The sequence below is a fragment of the Macaca thibetana genome, chromosome 14 (genome assembly GCF_024542745.1).
Source record: "Macaca thibetana thibetana isolate TM-01 chromosome 14, ASM2454274v1, whole genome shotgun sequence".
Taxonomy (NCBI): Eukaryota; Metazoa; Chordata; class Mammalia; order Primates; family Cercopithecidae; genus Macaca; species Macaca thibetana.
In genome coordinates, this window is record NC_065591.1 from 53212150 (window position 1) to 53233676 (window position 21527).

General features: G+C 48.3%; 1 protein-coding gene across 16 annotated transcripts in view; it reads right to left on the reverse strand.

Annotated features, from left to right (window-relative positions):
- Positions 1–21527, reverse strand: part of MICAL2 (microtubule associated monooxygenase, calponin and LIM domain containing 2) — a 251221-nt gene that overhangs the window by 108810 nt on the left and 120884 nt on the right. For 7 of the 16 annotated variants that reach the window (XR_007719267.1, XR_007719269.1, XR_007719268.1 and 4 more), the window contains 7 exons: positions 17463–17531; positions 13804–13953; positions 12269–12391; positions 10997–11215; positions 10657–10758; positions 9309–9434; positions 4193–4255 (listed from right to left, as the gene is read on the reverse strand). Coding sequence is in view for 10 of the 16 variants with exons in the window: in XM_050757393.1 (XP_050613350.1) it covers positions 4193–4255; positions 9309–9434; positions 10657–10758; positions 10997–11215; positions 12269–12391; positions 13804–13953; positions 17463–17531 (852 nt within the window). In the remaining 6 variants the exon portion in view is untranslated. The remainder of the gene's footprint in view (positions 1–4192; positions 4256–9308; positions 9435–10656; positions 10759–10996; positions 11216–12268; positions 12392–13803; positions 13954–17462; positions 17532–21527) is intronic. The other 9 variants (XR_007719270.1, XR_007719272.1, XR_007719271.1 and 6 more) reach the window with 3 other exon arrangements.

A 21527-nucleotide genomic window follows, 5' to 3' on the forward strand; every position in this document is an offset into this window, starting at 1 on the left:
TCCAAGCAGGACCACAGCCCACCCTGTCAACAGCAGCAGTATGTGGAATGAGCGCATACTGGGCAGGTGGGACAGGATGGGGACTGCAGCAGGCTCCAGAGCCAGCGCCGGGCAAGGTCAGCTTGGAGACAGGGAGGCAGCAGCTCTGCATGGGCCATGGGGTGCATGGCCCAGTGACAGGCTGTGGGTGCCTGTGCTCCTGAGGGTACCTACAAATGCCTAGACCCCCACCAAGGTGTCAAAGAGCTGGGGAAGGGGTGGAAGCTGACAGCCTAAAGAGCATGGCACAATTACACATACCCGCTTCTGCAAACCACAGCTTGCTCTCCCCTTCACCCCTTCACCCCTCACCCCCAACTCTGGAAGCCTTACCCTGCTATTGCTGCAGTCTCTTCTTGGGGGAGGCAAATACATACAGCACGAGATTCTAGAAACACTGCTCCTGATACCAAGATCGTAGAGGGAGGGAAGCTCTAGGTCCTCCCCAGCTTCTGAACCCAGCCTCTGGGAGTTGTGGCCAGCGAGAGCAGCAATGGAGGCTGCAGGGCCTCTGGGCAAGAGTTGATAGCCATCGCCACACCAAATAACAGTAACTTGTGTGTGGGTGAAATGATGACCTCCATCAAAACCCAAGACTGCCCTTGGGAGGCCACATCTAAACTGATAAGAGAAAGCCTCAAATATAAAGCAGGGAGTCCAGGGAACTGCAAAGCAAATGACAGGCTCACCACAGCTCCCCTATTCCTGGTAGCAGTGCCCATCCTCGGGGCCTAAGGCTAGCTCACTGGCTTCCAGCAAAAGCACAGGCACTACATAGGGCTGAGCAGGAAAAGGAGCGCCTGGCAGGCTGGTGTGAACAAAGCCCAGGAGCCCCTTGCTCCCTTTCTCATTAGGAAGCCCAACATTACAGTAACTTTGAAATGGTCACTCCAGACCATATGTGTGGCTTTGGGGCCTACAGAGGACCTGGATGCATGCTTGCTGGGGGTGTCTGATCCCTTGAATTTAGACAGATGGGACCTCATCAGAGTTTACCAAGCCTGCCACTTCTTGGGAGCAGCTGTCAGGCCTGGCACCCCCTTCCACCCTTGCCTCTACTGTGGCCCAGCCTGGGAGGGATTAGGGTTCTGCTTCCAAGCACACTGTCTGCCATTTCCAGGAGGCCACAAATGCCAAGAAATTTAGCCCCTGCTTCCAAGAAAGGTTCAGGTGTATAGCTCAGGACAATAAGTCATTGTTTGCCTGATGTTCCATCCCCTGCTGGGACCCCCAACTTGGCCACTCAGATAGGGGATACAAAGGACTTCCTGGGCTTTTATCAAAATAAAGAGGGGAGGAAAGTCAGGGAGGTCAGTTATACTCTTAGCACCACCTGCCCAGCCCCTTGTGTGACTGCTTCCACCGGCCCAGTGTGTGAACTGGCTCCACAGTATTCTCCCAGAAAGGCACCACAGTGATGCCAAGATACCCACGCACAATTACTGCCTTCCCTGAATAAGCAGAGACTATACTTTCTGGAGCTTTTACTACAAATCCCTAATGAGATCTTATTAACCACTTAGCTAATAAGCACTTTGTGCACTGAGCTTCTGAGCAACCCTGACTTGGGGAGGCATTACTGAAGCATGCAGAGGGCTGCGAGGTTGCTAGGAGGTACTGCCAAAACTGAGCAGTTGCAGAGCTGCTCCATTGTCCTACAGCACAGGGCACAGTCTGGGTCATCTGGGCAGGGGATCCAGGATGAAGACCACATCTGGTTCCACCTATCATTAGGTCCAAAAGCCCCCTTTCTCCCTGTGGCACCCACACATCCACCCTGAGAGGGTGACATTCTTTCTTTTTTTTTTTTTTAAGTAAAATGAAAGCACCCTTAAGGAAATCAGTATTGGGTCTCCTACTTGCCCTTTCCAACCTGATGAAATGCATTCCAGAATCACCAAGAGGTAGACCAGCACTTCTTTGAGAGGTCACAGGGAAATGAGGTGATGGAGAACTTGTCTCCCGGGATGAGGGGAGAGCCTTTGAAGCCCACCCCAAAGGCCAATGTGAAGGTGAGTGTTTCCCTGGGCATCAAGGGTTATCTTCTATTTCCTGACAGCAGGACGGCCTTACCGGCTCTCAGAGTGAGGATATAACTAACTAACCGGCTTCTGCTAGCTCATTGCTCCTCAAACTACCTGCGGCTAATGACAGGTTTTTTTTCTTTTTAAATATTTAATCCATTATGGCTGGTTATTTCCAGATACAAAGAAAATAAACTAGAAATACGATCACACACTTGAATGTGTGGCAGTATCAAATGGTTCTACAAGTTTCCAACACTTAACTCTCTCTCACTTGCTATCATGGGATTATAGCCCAGTCCCTGCCTGTGGACCACACTTTGAGTAGCACTGCTCTAGTCAACTGGGGGAATCACCAGGTTCTCAGGATCCTGAGAAATAAATGCTCAACTCATGGAGAAATCCCAGATAAGTCATCCTGGTGTGGACCTCAGGGTTAGAGCCAGTGGCTCCTACCAAAGAGAAGCATGCACTGATGGCAAGCCACCAGGCTCCTAGGGAGGCTGGTCAAGAGAAGAGCTTATGATTAGGCTGGGAACAATTCATCTGAATGCAAAGTTGGGCAATCTGATGATCTAGTCAGAGATGATCATGTTCCAGCCACCAGTTTTTTAAGAATTAGTAATTTCGAAGTCTGCTTTTTAGTAATTAGTAATTTTAGTAATTAGTAATTTAAGAATTCGTAATTTCGAAGGGAGTGCTTTTGCAACCCTTTATACATCTCTCAATATTCTTGTAATTTTCAAGAATTTGGGTGTTTTTCATTACCTTCCCCCCTCTTTTGAATTCTAATTATTTTTCAGCAAATTAATTAGAACATTTCAGGAGGGCAATCATCTTGCAACATATGCCATTTCCCTTCTGTGAGCCTCAGCTTCCTCATCTGTAAAATGAAGAGACTACCACCAACCTTGCAGGGCTGCAGAAAAGACTCCTGAAAGAACCTGGGCCATGCAGGAGGTACTCGGCAGATAGTGAGTCCAAAGCACGGCCACTGGGATAAATGCTGGAGGGAATGGATACCCCATTCTCTGTGATGTGCTTATTTCACATTGAATGCCTGTATTCAAATACCACATACCCCATGCATATATACACCTACTACATAACCACAAAAATTAAAACAAAGCACGGCCATTTGTGCAGCGTTGCATTTCCATGTTCTAGGACTTCTCTCTTGTCTTAAATCACTTTCCGCTGTACAAGAATGGCATGGCCCACACAGGACGAGCTCCCTGCCTCCTCTCCCCAGAGCCAATCTAGATAGAAACATGGTGACGCAGCTGTTTTCACACGCACCCATGCCAGAGACTGCAGAAGATGGCTAGACCTCTACAAAGAGGCATTTTCCAAGTGATCCTGTGACCCCGGCGTAGAATATGACGGGCCTCGTCTGGATATCAGAGCGTTCCTCACACTGCACCAAGCTGGCCCATCTCCCCCTCAGTTTGCACTCCCTGAGTGACCTGTCTTATTCACCTTGACATTCTTGGCACAAGGCAGATACTGTGAATGCAGGAAAAAGCAGTCTCCAGGCCCTGTTTGTGTGAGAACAATGGAAACAGCCCTCCCTGCACCTGGAACTGAGCCAAGATTACCAGGTGTCCCAGCTGCACTTCTCTACTGAGTTTGGCCACCTGCAACCATACAGCCTGCCAGGAGCATCGAGCAAGTCCACGTGGGTAAGGCAGCAGTGAGAGCAGAATGTGCAGGGCCTCAGAACGGAGGGCTCACAGGAAGAGGAGCTTTTGACAGGTAGGGCCAGAGGGGGTCTGCTGCGTCCACTTGGGCAAGGACATCCTCACTGAGGAGTCCCTGGATGAGAAGACATCAGAGGACAGCCTGTTGGACCTGATTCCTCAGCCATATGCCCAGGGCTGGGGGTAGGCGGGCAGGCAAAGAACTCAAATCACTATGTTCAAGGATGTCTGGAATTACAAGTTCAGAGCTAAGACGGAGGCCTTAGGGGCTGTGAGCTCCCAGTACAAGCACATGTCTGCCCACCTTCATCCCTGGTGCCAGGCACTGTGCTGCTGATCATTGCGCTTAACTCCCAGAGCCCTGCAGGTGGGTCTGATAATCCCCCTTTGCAGGTGAGGCAGCTAAAGTTCAGGGAGGCTCTAACTCACCTGAGGATGCACTGTTCTCAAATGGCTGGGATGAAAATGGAACCCTGAAGGTGACTTCTTTTCCTTTAGAAAGAGAGGGATCAACATGCATTTTAGGTAAATAAGATTTCTTTCAGAATTCTCTTCCACTGGGGAAAGAGAAGCTTTACAGGACACTTCAGGAATTTTGCATAGGTTAGGACATTGCAGTGTTCCAGTTACCCTCAGGAGTAGCTGCTTTCTTCTCCATTTTATAGGTTAAGAAACTAATGCTCAGAGAGGTTCACAAACTTGTCCAAGGCCACACAGTGAGTAATTTGTGCTCTGAACTCAAGTCTGATTTGAAACTCATATCCTTCTTCCATACCAGCACTCTGCAAATTAAAACCCCCCAGGCTGGGATGCACACAGGAGACCTCCAAAAGGTTGCCTAGCTCTATTCCCAGGATAGGAGGAGGAACAGTGAGGTTGGAGGCAGCCTTGAGACCTGTCCCTGAGATTTATCCTCCTACCAGATCAAAGGCAGATTGCCCCAGACAAAACTTCCCAGCATTTCCCTGTTTCCTTCTACTATGCAAATCTCTAGAGTAAACCCTGCAAATCCAGTTTTAAAACAAACACCCCCAAGGGTAGAGAAAGCTCCTTTTAAAATGCTCAGTGATCTTCTGACCCTGGAGGACTGAGGGGCAATTCCTAGCCCAGTGAAGGCCACCCCCAGCCCCCGCCCCGCCCCGACTGCCCAGCTGTGCAAACGCTCAGTGCCTTCTTGTTCTTGCAAGAGCTCACCAGCATGGCAAACAGCCAGCAGCCAATAGCCATCCCATGGGCCAGATCAGCAAAGTGGCCTCCCTTCTGGAAAAGCGAAACTAACTAATGGCTGATAGGGAGCCGAGATCACAGAAGAGGGCTGGTTGATGGGATGGTGCTGGGGACATAAAACTGGGCATAGGTCTCACAGTCCACAGCCTGGAAAGACAGACTCTGCCAAGGATCTGAGCTCCCCATGAGAGCCCTCAAGACTCCCTGTGACCATTCAGGCCAAGAAACCCCCAGCACCACTCTGAATTTTACAGTGGAATATCAATCTGAGAGAGTGGGCAAGTGGAGTCTGAAGGCAGAGCCCTGGCTCCCTGTCTTGGAGTCAGCAACTCAAGTTTGCATCCCTGTGAGTAACAAGTGCTCCTCATAGTAAGTTTGGCTAAGTCAGTTCCCATGAGGAGATGATTATTCCTGCATCCTCGGAATTGGCGTGGAAGACCCTAGGGCAGGAACAGAGACACGCTGCCTGTCAGGAAGTTGCCAAGGACTAACCATCAGTTTCCACGTGCATTTTTCTTCCTCTTGCTCCCCTGAATTCAGGCAAACTTGGGTCAATTGAGCAAAAAGAACAGCCCAGAATCTGTTTGGAAGAAGCATTAAGACCCCAGGCTCTAGGACAGAAGCTCCCTGAGCTGCACCAGGATAGAATAAATCTGTTTATCACCAAGTCATCACCTACTTTAAGGAACAGCCAGTTCTCTCCCCAAAGAAGGTTGTGATTCTGCCAAATTCTGCATGTGCAAAGCCCAGTGCTGAATCAACGGTGGGGCAGAGTTTGGGGAGGGAGGGAAGTCAAGGCAATGGGTGAGGCTGGCAATATCCTTTCTAAGACTGCTTGAAACTAGAAACTCACCACTCCATCCATAGCTGCCTAAAATGGACTCACAGTGTGACCTGCATGAGCCTGCAAGTGTAGGTACTCAGAAAAACTGAGGCACAGAGAGGCTAAGTGACTTGCCCAAGAGTCCATTCTAAGAGTTCCTCCACCATTCCCAGCCATACTGTGAAAGAAACATTAGCCAAAAATTAAGATGTTGGAAGCTGTCAAAATAGTCCAATTACATCATCATCTAATGACCAATGCTGGCTTGGGAGATTGAATTTTTTAAAAGAACAAAAATAGGGCAATTGTTCTACCACAACTGGGGAGAAGCAAGGAACAAAGCTGTAGAGTTGGGGAGAGCAGATCTGGGGTTGGACCCCAAAGCCCTCCCTGTCCCTGAGTGTGGGGGTTTACATGGACACAGCCTCTGGGCCTCTGACAAGGCCTCCATGCACACGTGGCTTCTGCAGGACACAGGAGAGCACTGGCCTGGGAGTTGGAACACTGGGCTCCAGTCTCCTCCCTGAGCCTTTGCCTTATCTGTGACTCTGCTCCTGCTCAGTTCTCACGATCACAGGAAGAGCTCTCCAGCCCCCACCCAACCACTCCATTTAAAATCGCCACCCTTCCCTCCCCAGCATTCCAGGTCCCCACCACCAGCTCTAATTTTTTCATAGGAAATAGTGTCTTGCCCTCTAACACATTATATAATTTACTGATATAATATGTTGATTGCTGTAGGCTACTAGGGTGTAAGCCTCATTAGGGCAGGGATTTAACTCTTATTCATTGATGCATATCCTGACAGCCTGAAGTGCCTAAACATTGGATTTTCATGCAGTAAATACTTGTTTACTGAGGGTGGCGGTTCACTTCTGCAGTCCCAGCTACTCAGGGGTGGAGGGCTGAGGTAGAAGGATCGCTTGAGCCCAGAAGTTTGAGGTTGCAGTGAGCTATGATTGCACCACTGCACTCTGGGCTGGGTGACAGAGAAAGACCCTGTCCTCCCGCCAAAAAAAAATAAATTTGTTGAATGAATGAATGAATGTTCACACATTGGCTTTCGGAGTGACACTGGTGGAGAAAGCTCCTTTTGCAATGCTCAGTGCTCTTCCGACCCAGGAGGACTAAAGGGTAGCTCCCAGCCCAGTGAAGGGCGCCCCTGCCCAGCTGCGCAAACGCTCAGTGCCTCCTTGTTCTTGCAAGAGCTCACCAGCGTGGCAAACGGCCAGCAGCCACGCCACAGGCCAGATCAGCAGTGGCCTCCCTTGTGGAGGAGAAAATTAACTAATGGCTGATAGGGAGCCGAATCTTCAGGGGAGGGCTGCCTGAAGAGCCAGAGACAGCGGCAGGCAGGGCCTCAGCAGGAGTGACGATGATGTGATGGGGACACGCTTAGTGGCTGCAAGCATCTCTGTCTTACCCAGCAGCTGTGCATGCTCCCAGCAGGCTGCTCCCGCCCTCTTAGAAGGATCGAATGCCCAGTGGAAACCAAGTCAGGGTATTTCAGAGGTGTAGGGGCTTTTTTTGCAGCAGTTCTGGCCCCAACAGTGACCATGCCAGACTTTCCTGGGGATGAGAGAAAGGCAGGGACAAGAGACGGCCTTGCCTGGTTCTACCCTGAAGGGCCTAGGCAGCTAGAGGGGGCTGGGCCAGAGAGAAGCAAGGTGTGGGCCTGGCTGACCAACTACGGGCACAAGCCACTGCCTGGTCTGTGCCCAAGTGCCTTCTCCCCTCCCACCATCCTGCCAAGGGTGCCATGACCTTTTCCCATAGCAGACAGTATGTGCCTGGGGAAGGCACCTTTCCCTAACTGGGCAAAAAGCCTACCCTGCAACCTTGCTGACGGTGATGACAAAAGTGCCTGTCTCCACCCACACAGCTCACTGGAACGTGAGCCCAGAACCACTCTTACTGAGGTAAAGAGGCCCAGATAGGTCAGGAGACTTAAGGTCAAACAGCCGGCCTGTGGCTGACCTGGAGCAGGTGGCTGGGGATCTTGATATGCTGAACATGGCTATTTTCAGTGGCATTGAAGATCATGTGTGTGTTTCTCTGTGTTACCCGTTTCTGGGGTGCTTCCCATTCACATTGGGGGCCTCAGATGGGGAGGGGCTGGTAAGATTCCTTGTTCCTTTCTTAGGGACTCTACCTACACCGTTCTCCTCACAGAGGTGGGGGCCAACAGGGGTGGGACCCCTAATTACACACCAAGAGGCAGTTTCTAATTTTTCACTAATGCAATAGCATGGAGCTGGTTTGTGCACCAGTTTAACAGCACAGAAACAGACCAGCACTCCTTCTGGCAGTGGCACATTCAGCATGACACACAGAGCCTCGGTGGGAGCCAGACACACTGGCTGTGAACAGAGAAGCACAGTTGGCGGGGTGGAGTGGGGGAGACTCCAAACCTACTCCATGAGCAACAGCTCATGAGGTAGGCTTCACACCCATTTCTAGATTCATTCATTCCAGAGGCCAGGCTTCCCAGAAGACAGACTGTCTCCCACCCCAGCCTGGTATTGTTCTCCACACAGGAGGTAACAGGAGGACAAGTCAAACACGAAAAGCACTCCCAAACCCAGTCTTAATCATTGTTCGTGAGTGCATTTCATTAACTGCTTAACCAAAGTTAGCTCCCCACTCTTCTCATCCTCCATGCCGATCTCTGCACTACTGAGTCGTCCTTCTAGAACGGAGTAGATCCTGCAGTGGCTTCCTATGACCCAGAGGATAAAATGAAATTCCTTTATACAGAGTGGGCTCACTTCCACTCTCCATGCCACCATAAATGCTTTTATTCCCAAGTTCAAGTCACACCAGACATTCTATCTTTTCATGTCATGCAAGCTCTGCCTGCCTGCCTTTGCACAGGCTAGCCCCTCTCCAAAACGCCCTTGCCCTAAACTTCTCTCTAGCAAAATCCCCCCATGGAACCTTCAACAGTCACTCAGTTCCCATATTACCTTCTCCGTATTACCTCCCAGTCTTCTCCCCTCTCCATTCCTACAACCTTGCCCTTTATACCTCTTATAGAATGAATGGTGTTACGTTAAGTTTATCATGTGAAATTGCCATCTTATTAGGACAAAACAGGCAAGTTTCGGCAGTATGTGATGTGATATTTGGTATCATCAAAATGTCATTTATTTCTATGCTAATGTGCTATTTCCCATCTCAACTGTAGTAAGGGAACGGCACTACCCTCTCTGTTTTCTCAGCATCTGGCACGGAGGTTGGCATATGGTGGGCCCTGATTAATGCTTGCTGGATGAATGAGCCCTGTTTGGCAAGCTTCTGTACGCCGCCTGTTCTGCCGTGTTGTGTGCTCTAACACAAAACCAAAATCGAATCCAGCACTGTTGTAAAATATCTTACAAATTTTTATTCCAGCCAAGCCAGGCTCAAGATGTGTGTCTGTGCAGGTCAAGTGGAGCATGAGAACATCTGGGAACATGCAGGCAATGGGGAAAGCAAATTGTTCAGGACAACTACCTTTCTGGCAGGAGAAGCAGAGTCAATAGTTGATGGAGAGGAAGAAGCAGCTGGATCAGGAGACGGGAGGCAAGAGGGAGGAGACGGAGGATGAGTGTGAGACAGGCCTTTAGAGAGTAGTTTATTCTGCACAGAACAGAAATAGAAGAAACAAGGATTATCCCAGGAGTCACACCTGGTCATCATGCCTCGATCATGCAGTCCCATGCCTGTGCAATCAAGGGGGCAAAGAAAGGAGACCCATGTCTCTGGACAACACAGAAACCCCTGTCTTTGGAGCCAGAAAGGATTATCTGCCTCCTGGTTATACAGAATTCTGCTGCAACTATTCCAGCTCCCTTGTCACACCAAAATAGCTCATGCAGATTCAATCTGTTCCTGCCTACATCCGCCTCAGACACCAACGCCAATTACCAAAGCCCTCACCCTGGAGCTTGGTATGAAGTAGCAGCTGCGAGCTTAGGAGAGGAGAACCCTGGGCTGCTTTAGGGCAGGTGGCCACAGCAGGGGCCTCTATAGCTGCAGCAGGCAACTGTGCTAGCGTCCTGGCAGGCATGTGGAATCCTAAAAATGAACGAAGTGTAAAGCATCCTTCCCACACCAATGATTCCACCAAGTAGCAGAAGATGCAGGTCTGAAGGAGACTAAGTGAAAACAGCAGAGAGGTAAGTTCTAGGGACAGGCGTGCTGTGAGGGAGGGAGGACTTTACACATGCACCCACCTGCAGGATCTCATTATCAACTCATTTCCTCTTGAGCACACACTCTTCTTTTCGCAAATTTCCAAATAAGTACCTGGCTTGGAGGAGGCTGTACTTCCTAATTCTAAGGCAAAGCCATTCTTGTTGGCTTGAATTTATCCCATGGGGAAGTAGAGCTCCAGTTACCGCATATGGTTGGCCTCATCATTCAGTATCTTCCTGATCAGGGCCACAGGGAGATTTCTCTCCCACTCAAAAACATCACAAGCAACTGGGTAAAGGCACTGTGATTCTGCAACTGATGACTGTTTCCTCTTTGTGTTGACCCTTAGGAAGCTCAGAGCCTGCTTGGAAAATATCTAGGGTCTACTGGCTTGTGCTTCTGTTTAGTAATGCCTTTCTTGATCTAAGTTTACTTTCCTGTCTTAGTTTTCCCTTTCTCTTGATGTATTTACTTATTTTGAATCTTTGCATTTGGGTCTTTTTTAGATGCCAGCTTGTGTTATTTGATGGCTTGAAAAATAAATAGCTCCTCATGCTATAAAAGGAGGAAGGAGGAGAAAATTGAGCTCAGAGCCTGATTCAAGGTCACTTGGCTGGATGTCCAACATCTGGGTTCCTGGGGGCTCTGAAAGCCCCATGTTTACCTGCGGGAAATCCCCGTGTCCAAACATGGAGGCAAGGTGAGCCGCCTTCTCTTTAATGTTCTTTGTGTGAAATTCCCTGTTGGCCAAGTTCTGAGCCCTCTTCTGCAGTGAAGGTGAGAAAGGAGAAAGAAAAGAGAGAGAGTGACAGAGGCTGAGACAGTTGCTTCCAAGAAGTGGGTGAGGGAGGCAGCCGGGGGCCTTGTCTGCTCACCACACACAGCAGGATGGGAGACAGGGCATGGGCAGAGGGAGGAGGAACCCACCTGGGTAGGAGGAGGGAGGGGAAGAAAGGAAGTCACCCAGACATGGACAGAGACAGGGCAAACAGTGAGTCTTTCACCTGGAGAATCTTTTCCTCCACTTGCTGCAGCCGCCACAGCACCCCGGAAAGAGCCTGTGCCCTCGGGCGGGTAGAAGGCAGGGTAGCGAAATTTTCTGTCCCACCCAGCTGTAGGTCAGACTTGGCTCTGGCTCTCCAGGGCCTGCTCAGGCACTCGCTGCCAGCAGACACTTGCTTGAGCTCTCTGAGCACATGCCCCGTCACGACCACAGAAGGGAACTGGGAAAGAGGGAAAATTAAGCTTCCTTCCCTACTGTGGCCCTTTCACACCCCCCGCCATGAGGGATCCCCCATGAAGACCAGAGACAAAGGGCGCGCCAGGTGCAACCCTAAGTAAGATTCCAAACCAGCCCCAGGTGTTGACTCTCCACCACCTGCAGCAAAATTGCCTGGCCTCCTCATTCACAACACACGGTCCCGGGCCTCACCCCCAGCCCCTGAATCAAAACCTCTACAATGCTGGTTCTCAATCCTAGCTGCATATTGACATCTAGGGTACTTAAAAAAAAAAAAAAGACCCAATTCTGGGGCCAACCTCCAGAGATTCCGATTGGATTGTTCTGGACTGGGCATGAGACATTGGTAGTTTTTTAAAAGCTCCGCAGGTGAGGCAGACAGACATAAAATTGCGGCATTGTATTCACACCGACCTTACTCAACCTCCACCACCTGGGAGCAACACACAAATCCTAATGCTGACCAGACAACTTTGTGGCTTATGGTCAATGATAGTGATTTGGTTCAGATTCCAAACCCAGGAGCACTACCTGCCATAAGCCACACTCCGTGACTGCCAGCTGCCTTCCTGCCCACTATGCAGGTCCTCAGCTACTCTGGCACCAGGAAGGTCTTTACCACATCCCAGCCTTACCCCTTCAATGGGTCCAGCCAAGTGGCCACCTGGGCCCATTCCAACATCACTTTTTCATTGATATGGAAATCAGCCTATTTGAATGGTCTGCAAATAATGCTTAGCATCATAGGGCATCATACAAAATATCCTGTGGTACAGTTTATTTTTCCCTAGCGGCACCATTGAGAACATGGTATTTGGTCAATTGATACCTCTGACTGGCTAAGGGATCAATAACATGTATTTTGTGATGTTGCATACTTGGTTATTCTTACCTATAAGTGTGGTGACATCAAGGTATGTCCAGAAAATCTACAATCAGCTCTTCTTGTGGTGTGGGAAGAGCCACTGACCCCACCCCTCTGGATCAAAGTCCCCTCTGGCTTCACCAAAACAGCATCCACTGGAAGGAGCCCTACCTGCCTTTTCAGAGGAGGTGATGGGCTGGGTGTGGCCTCCTCCAGCTTGAGGCAGCAAGAGTGAACAGGAGGGCCAGAGGAAGAGCACAGGACGGGCTTACCTATCCCTGAGACACAGCGTTCCTGGGAGAAGAAAGGCGAGTCCAAAAAAGCAGCCACAGGAGACATGAAGGAAAAGGTGAGTCAGATTGAGAGGCTCAGAAGGAGGAGAGAAGAGGAGCAGGGAGACAAAGTTTGCAAGTGCAGAGGAAGCACTGGGCTGAGCTCCTGCAAGCCAGGCCCAGCTGGGAAACTTGAGCCCTGGCTCCCTGTCCATGTGAACAGCAAGTCCTGGAGTCCCCTTCTCATGGACAATGTGTGAATCCCAGGGTGGCTTTGCTTTTGGCTCAGACACAGGGCCTTAAGCAGGCACTGTCAGAGCCCGTGCCAGGCCAGGGTGGCTGGCCCAGGAGTCCACCTGGAAACAGAAGAGCTTCCTGCACACTCAAGGACAGGGATGCTCTGGTGCTTCCGATGGAATTGAGCCCTCATCAGCACTTGGGGACTGTGAGGGACCAAGCCTCCAGAATGGGCAATCAAGACAATTTGTGGAGAATTACAAGTCTCAAGGAAATGACCCCTTAAAATAAAATCCCTTCCCTTCCTGGAGAAGGTCAGTTCTCCCAGGAGGGACACAGTCCACATCAAGACTAAGGAGACATCTATGGTTGCCTCTAAAGCTAATTAACTATAGAGTCTCATTCTGTCATGTGACAGGCGTTCACCACAGAAAAACCAAATCTCTTTTCCCAAGCTTCTGTAATGTGAAAACAGCACCCTAAAGGAAGTTCAGGGGAGCAAACGGAACCACGAGGCACAGACCTCGGAGCCAGAGTCAGGAGGAAGCCTACAGCCTGATGCAGCATTCCGTCTCCTCCGACCTCACACTGACCCCCATCAGACAAAACAGCCCTGCCAGGCTGACCCTGGTGCAGGGAGAGAGGGGAGGGCCAGGAAACACCTGGGAAGATGGCCTTCAATACTGTGAGCTCGGACTCAGTTCCTCTGGTTTGGATGGATCTTCTCACTGTAGACTTTGTACTTTCCCAGCCAGGCAGCCTCTCAAAGCTCCCTCAAACTGTATCATCTCAAAACTGGCTGCAAACCAAGTCATGGTTGGAAAGCAAAACCAAATTAGGGAATGGATTTATTTAATGCAGAACAACCATCAGCAAACTAGGCCCATGGGCCATATCTGGCCTGCTCCTGTTTTTTGTAAATAAAGTTTTATTGGAACACAGCCAGGCTCATTTGTTTAGGTATTGTCTACTGCTGCTTTCCTACTATAATGGCAGAGTTGTAACAGACAGTAAGGCTTCCAAAGCACTAAAAAACTGCTATCTGGCCTCTTATAGAAAAGTCTGTTGACTCCTGATCTAGAAGGAGTCTCCTTGAGACCAGGCCTGGCTGGCATATCTGAAGTCTACCAGTAGCCAGAACATTCCTGCTGAAAAGTCACCAGGAAGTCAGTCCAGTGAATATTTGACATGACTCACTTGCTTCATGAGTGAGGGGTTCCGAGTGCTCTCCTCAAACTTGGCCAGCAGCTGATTCGCCATGGACTTGACTTTGTTCTGATTTCCACCTTCTTTACTGCTCCCACACTCTTGATTGGAGCCCACGCTACGGCTGGAAAAGTTTGAAGGCTGCAAAGGTTGAAACGGGACACTGATGGTTGGATCCTGGAATCCAGATATCAGAAAGCAGACTTGGGGACTCAGGATGTGGGACTAGTTTCCTGCAGAAGGGCTCCCTCCATGGTCTGAGGAAGGGAGGCACAGGCAGCAGGGCCACCCCGCAGAGGCAATGCTCACAGGAGGGATGCAGGTTTCCAAAGGATGAGCACAGCTAGGCTTGGGAGCCAGGCGGTTGGGGTTTGAATCCCGACTCTCATTTCTTAGCCCTGTGATGTTGGCGATTTACTTTACTTCTGTGACATTTTTTCATGTATAAAGTGAGAACAGTAATCTATTTCACATGATTACTGCAAAAACCAAATATAATCATGAAGTGTTGAACAAAATGGTTTTCAAAAATACATCATCTGGCTGAGAAGAGGAGAAGAGCGGGGGCGGGGGGACAATGAAGGAAGCAGGGTTGGGGGTCACTCAGGCAAGGCCTGGGCTCTGGAGATCTTTCTCCACTCCCCTCTGTAACCACCCCCAGCTTTAACCAGCCCTGTTCTATTTTTGCTATCTTTTTAAAGAAAACTTTTAATTTAGAAACAATTTTAGATTTACACAAAAGTTGCAAAGATAGCACAGACTGTCCCTGCATACCCTTCACCCAGCTGCCCGCGGTGTTAAATCTGGAATAATTGCTCCTGTCATCAAGATTGAGAAATTAACATTGGCACAATACTATTAACTAAATTATACACTTTATTCGGATTGCATCAGTTTTTCCACTAATATCTTTTTTCTGTCCCAGGATTCAATCCAGGATCCCACACTGCATTTCATCATCCTGTCTCCTTGGTTTCCTACAAACTCTAACAGTTTCTGTTACAGAATGACACTTTTTGAAGGGTACTGAGCACCTGTTTTATAGCAAGCCCCTCAATCTGGGTTGGTCTGATGTTCTCCCATGATTAGACTTCCAGGAAGGACACCACTGAGGTGAAATGATCTTCTCATTCCAGTACAGCGGGGTGCATGATATCAACGTGACTTATAGGTGGTGATGTAGACCTTGGTCATTTGGTTATGCTATTTTATAAAACGGAGTTCCATATAAGATTTCTCTAGCTCAGCCGGGTGTGGTGGCTCAAGCCTGTAATCCCAGCACTTTGGGAGGCCGAGACGGGCGGATCACGAGGTCAGGAGATCGAGACCATCCTGGCTAACCCAGTGAAACCCTGTCTCTACTAAAAAATACAAAAAAAACTAGCTGGGCGAGGTGGTGGGCGCCTGTAGTCCCAGCTACTGGGGAGGCTGAGGCAGGAGAATGGCGTAAACCCAGGAGGCGGAGCTTGCAGTGAGCCAAGATCCGGCCACTGCACTCCAGCCTGGGAGACAGAGCGAGACTGTCTCAAAAAAAAAAAAAAAAAAAAGATTTCTCTAGCTCATCTGCTAACAGTAAAAAATTGAAAATGACCAGTGTTTACTAAGAACGTCTGTTCCCCCTTACTGCGGGATCTCCTCCCACAGGCCTCAGAAGTATAAATGGTGCTGCCACAGCAAATGGGTAGTAAGTTTTCCCAAGGACACCAGGAATGTCCCTCACAGGAAGAGACATTCTCACGACAACAAAGTTGTGTTCATTTAGAAGAAATTCACCAGAAAAGGCAAGCTATAGTTAATTTTTTAAAAAAGATCCCTAGGTGTGGCAGCCCCATGGAAACCTTTTATGTGGAGCCACTCTGAGTATCGGACAAACACAAACTGAAGAGGCACACCCTCCTTCAAAGTGAAATGTAACTGTGCACAACAGTACAGGCTCGAGTGGGAAGGGGTATGCTTACTTGAGTGATCACTGTTTGTACAAGACCTGGCCCAGGACAGTGGGCCAGATAGGCCAGCACTTTCAGACATCAACGGGCCTACAAATCACCAGGAAATCAATCCTCAAAAGCAGATTTGCTTTCCGTAGGTCTGGGGTGGGCCCTGAAAGCCTGTACTTCTAACAAGAAACCAGCTGCTGACTAACAAGACTCCCCTAAGCTGGATCTTGGATCACATTTTGAGTAGCAAGAATTTAGAAAGAATATTGCTTTGTTAAAACTGAGTTTAAGCAAACCGTTGCCCTAGGAGACTGTCCAGGGCCATCTCAGAAAGGGTAGACACAAACCAGATTTCTTCCCACTCCAACTCCTGTCTTGCCAGTAACAGAAACAACACTCACATACCCTTACATAAGCCACGGGTGAAAGGCAGGAAAAGACTGCCTGAGACAAAGTGTACCCAAGGGAAGCTTCTTGGGAACAGGCAAGAGCAAATCCCATGTCCTGAAGCTAGAGAGCCAACACCCGTAATCTGGGAAATGGGACGTGTCTGTAGCCCCGTGCAGCCTCTGCTTCCTCTCTGTGTCTCTATTTGCTGGCCTCTTGCTTACACCACAGCCAAGAGGTGGAGAAGCAACAGTGCTTCTCGAAGTGCACCTTCAAGAAGCTCTAGGCAAATGTTCAACCCAAGGTGTTTTGAACTCATTGGGTAGAATGGGTTTGTTGATGTTTTAAGATGTGAACTGAACTTGTTTTCCTTTGTCAGTGCTTCCCTTTGACCATCACAGATAATGGGTTGACTGGCTGGCTGCTGCTTTCCCCAAGGTGAACCTCATGACTTTATTTATTATAAAGCTCACTGTTGTGAGATGCAGCAAGTCAGACATGAACAACCATGTCAGCAAATATACAGCAATAAAAACTCTTTGACCATAAACAGTAGAAAAGTCCCTTCTACCTCCTATCCATCGGGTATCAATGTATTATACAGCTCATCCCTCATGCCTCTGTGTCATCATTTTGAGGTCAGCCAGCAGGCTGGCGAAAGCTGGCATCCCACACTTCGCTGACAATATGCATGCTTATGGAGTTGGAATGGTTTTTTTTTTAATGATGTGTATATCTCAGGTCTCTTTTAAAAGCTGCCCAGGGAAGCAGGAACTGATACTCCTTCCGCTTGATCAATTTTTCAGAAGCAGGTGAGAGATTCAGGCTCTCCTTTGACAAAGTAACCTGTAATTTTCTTCTTTCACCAGAAGGTGGCACTTGTGGGCACCAGGACATTTGCCTTAAAGACTAGAAGCAAAGGAAACGCAAAAGGATACAAATGATGATTGGGAGAAAAGTGGGAGTGCTGATGCCTCTTTACTATTTACTATTAATAGTGGTTGTATATTGATTAGCATGTATCAGATACCACGTTCATCTTATTCATCTTTAAAAGTCCTGCAAAGTTTCATGTATTTCAAGTGTATCATTGCATGTTACAGACAAGAACATCCTGGGAGGTTGTGTTTCTCAAGGTTACATAGCTAGTAAATAGTGAAGCGAGATCCAAAACCCCAACTGTTTTTCCATCACGCCAAGTTTGGAACCCAGTGGTTCATGAGAGAGGGAAGGAACAGGGCCAGGCTGCTATCACAGTGAGGCCGCCTGTGGCCACTGGTTGTCAGGAAACAAGCCTCTATTTAAACCCACACTGTGTACACAAACCTCGTCCAGGTTATTGAAGCCCTTCCGCCTCCGTTTGTTCATGTCATTCTCTCCGATTTGACCATCCACCTGCAATGGCCAAGAAAGCAGGGTGAGCTCAGGGGGCCACGAAGGGCTAAGGGCTTCAGTCCCACTAAGATCCCTGAGGGTATAGGGCTGGCTTTGAGCTGGTGCTGTGGATGTGTCCCTGCCCACAAACAGCTGTCAGCCTACAGGCAGGCGTGGTAGTAAATTACTCTGCACTGTGACAAATGCTGTCACAGAGTTTTGTTTAGGCACAGTGGAGAGAACCTCACGCCACCTAGCAGCCAAGGCTTTGTCAGAAGGGGCCAGAATTACATCCCAAAAGATCTTCATGAAATATCAAAGCAAAAAGAATCCCAGTGACATAAGCAGGACAGGGATGATCTCCATTGCAATGTGGCCTTGGGCTCGGAGCAGTTCAATGCTTTGCCCAAGGCCACAGCCAGGTCTGCTGATGCTTTCAGTGTGCTGCCTTATGGAGACCACCTGGGGTCTCTCTGCACCCAGGGAGCCTCTCTCCTACAAGAGGGTGACCGGGTTCAACTTACATGGACTCTCAGGGCTCAAATAAGTTGCCCAGGGATTTGATGGCAAATCAAGTCTGCAATTCAGTCAGCATCACAGATACTAGTAAACAGTATTTTATTGACTTCAAATAAGCATTAATTATAGCCTGATGACTAGCCTGACCATACAGCCTGGTTTGCTGGAGGTGGGGGTAGTTCTGATTTACTGCTGTTTAGCCCCAGCCTGATTGTTAACAGTGCCCCCTTCACTGTCAGAAGTCTCCTGGTTTAGATGACACATGACATGGTTGCCCTATGAGAACTCCTCACAGCCCACTCTCTGCTGCCTGAATCTGGACATTGAAATCCAGAAAGCCCTGCTCTACCCAAGCCCGTTACATCACCCTGCAAGGGCTCCCTGAGGGCACTCAGCTGTCAGGCTTGTCTCCTCAGGGAATGAGCAGAACTCTGGAGGCCGAGCTGATGCTATGGCTGGAGTAGGAAAGACTGAATTTAGTAACTCCTCTGTACCCATGGGTAAGTCTACCCTTGTCGCTGGGCTAGGGTCCACCTAGGCTCCCCCATCCTTTTCTAGGGTAAGACCTCTCTGCTACCAGTCTTCAGCCACTGGAGCCTTCTCCAAAGAGCAAGCTCTGTCAGAACCAGGGAGCCATGTCCCACTGACCATAGATCGCTTCTTCAGGGAGCCTCCTACTGTCTCAGAGGGGCCCTCCATCGCAGGCCCACATTAAATCCAGTCTTTCTACCATTTTAGATGCAGGGGGAAGTGCTGCAGACCACCTGCTCACCTCAAACCCAGGCATACAGCCCAATCAGCCCCATAAATCCTAATCTACCCAATCACAGGAGGATTCTTTCACCTCCGGGTTGTTCTGAAACAACAACCCTAGGTATAGGTGCCCCAAACACAACCCAGTACGCACCCCCTCCCTCCAACGGAAAGCACCTGTCTCTTGTCCTCTTCTTCATCCCCTGCCCTCTCCCCACATTTACCAGCACCAGATTGTTTTGTTTTTAAAGACAAGATCAACCATAGTTTAGTCCATTGATATTTGCTCAAAAATTTGCCCCAGGCAGCACAAAACAACACATCAAAGGGACCTGCCTTCTCTTGAACATTTTCCTCAGCTTCTAATAAATCATTATTCTGTGAATGGAAATGATTTTAAGCCAAAAGCTTGGGCAAACACCAAGAGAAACAGATGACCTTATTTGCAACAATGTTGGGTCTTAGAGGAGCAGGCTGTCTGGACCCCCAGCTCCACAGCCTGGGAATGCTGCTCTGGCCAGCCCAAACCTGGGGCCTGTGAAAGTACAGAATGTCCTACCCAACAAGAATGCTTCATGCATAATCTTAGGGTTTTCTGTTGTGTGTGTGTGTGTGTGTGTGTTTTTTTTTTGTTTTTGTTTCTACATTAAATGAGGATTTGGCTTTTCCTCCAAAGGGCAAAACATTTTACTCTCTTTTGTACTCAACAAGTGGGACTGTTCCACTGGAGCCTAGATAGATTGAAGACAGCCATATTAGCCATGGGCTTATGAAGGGCATTCCTGGGAAGGCCGTGCCCAGCCAGCAGCTCCTAAGAAGACTCCAAATCCTTCAGGGGGAATAAAGGACATGGACAGGGACAACCTCAGCCTCTCTGACCCACCCTGATCCATGGGACAACCAAATGTAGTCTATGGAAAAGTTAGCAACACACATATCCGAATGGTTTCTACTTTTCTTTATGAATTTAACACTGAAGCACTGACTAAGAGCTAGGCTAAAACAAAAAGGTTAAGAACATTCGAACCTAGAGATTTATCTAATTTCTTCTTATCTGTATATCTATATTTGTGAACCATAATTGCTTCAGTACTCCCTTTTCCTCAGACCCTGTTTCACTCTACAAAGAATTGAAAGTACAAGAAGAAAGAAAATACTTATTGTGCCCAAAGAGAACATGAGAATAACTAACTTACGTTCTTTTCCCATTAAGGTTTCCAGCTCTTCCGCCCTAAGAACACTTTCTTATCATGATTTCCCAATGATTTGAAAGAGTCTATATACCAAAAGGCATTTATTAAACTAATTCATTTTCCTATAAAAAAAATCAAAGATGTAGATCTGCCAATCTGAACATTTATTTGATCAGCACAAGATAACCATGTTACCATACTGCCCGAGTTAATGAGATTTTAGCTCAAAGCAAACAAACTTTATATTTAGTTAGCTGGTATAGCCTAGCCCAGGAATAATTTAGATATGGGTCATAGGAGGAGAGGTTGGCCATTGCAGGCTATGGTTTTGTTGATTTGGGCAGCAGCTGTGATAGTTGGGAAGATGGCCAGTGATATCAGCAAGAGAGCTCTTTCTTCAAGGAATCATGGATTTGAGTATTGGTACTAATTATTTCCCAGCTGTGTGATCTCAGGAAAACCATCCAACTACTCTGACTTCAGTTTCCTTAACTCTAAGAAGAGATCTTCTATTGTTTAGTTCATAAGCTGTTGTGAGAGTAATGAAATCACAGACATAAAACACTTCTTAAACTATAAAGTGCTAGACAGTAGTCTCCCCTCATCCATGGCAGATACGTTCCAAGGCCCCCAGTGGAAGCAAGAAACCGTGGATACTGCCAAACCCTAGATATGCTGTTTTTTTGACCTAGTGACTGAGACAGCTAAGGTGACTAATGGGTGGGTAGCGAGTGCACCGTGGATATGCTGGACAAAGGGATGATTCACATTCCAGGCATGATGGAGTGGGATGCTGTGAGATTTCATCATGCTACTCAGAATGGTATGCAATCCAAAACTGTGAATTGTTTCTGGAATTTTCCTTTTAATATTTTTGGACCATGGGTGAACACAGGTCACTGAAACCTTGGAAAGCAAAACTGCAGATAAGGAGGGTACTACTGTACAAGTATTAGACACTATTGGTGAGGTCAGTGTTAGTCACAGAATTTTATTTTATTTATTCTCTTTTTGGGGACAGGGTCTTGCTGTGTTGCCCAGGCTGGAGTGCAGTGGTGTGATCTTGGTTCACTGCAACCTCTGCCTCCCGGATTTAAGTGATTCTCATGCTTCAGCCTCCCAAGAAACTGGGACTACTGGTGTGCACCACACCGCAGGTTAATTTTTGTATTTTTAGTAGAGACAGGGTTTCACTTTGTTGGCCAGGCTGGTCTTGAACTCCTGGCCGCAAGCAATTCGCCCACCTCGGCCTCCCAAAGTGCTGGGATTACAGGCATGAGACACCGTGCTTGGCAGAGTAACAGAATTTTAAACATCTGAATTCTACTTCTGGCTTTGACATTTACCACCTACATGACTTATCAAAATGTAATTTCCCCAAGTCCAAGTTTCCCCATCTAAACATTGGCATGAAAATGTGTTCCCAGCCTTCCTCCAAAGGTGACAAGAGCAAATGGGATGTATATGAAAGTGTTTTGTATGCTGTAAAGGGCTCTATTGATTGTGGTTGCAGTACAGAACCAAGTGTTCAAGCCAGATCGCTTTACTCATC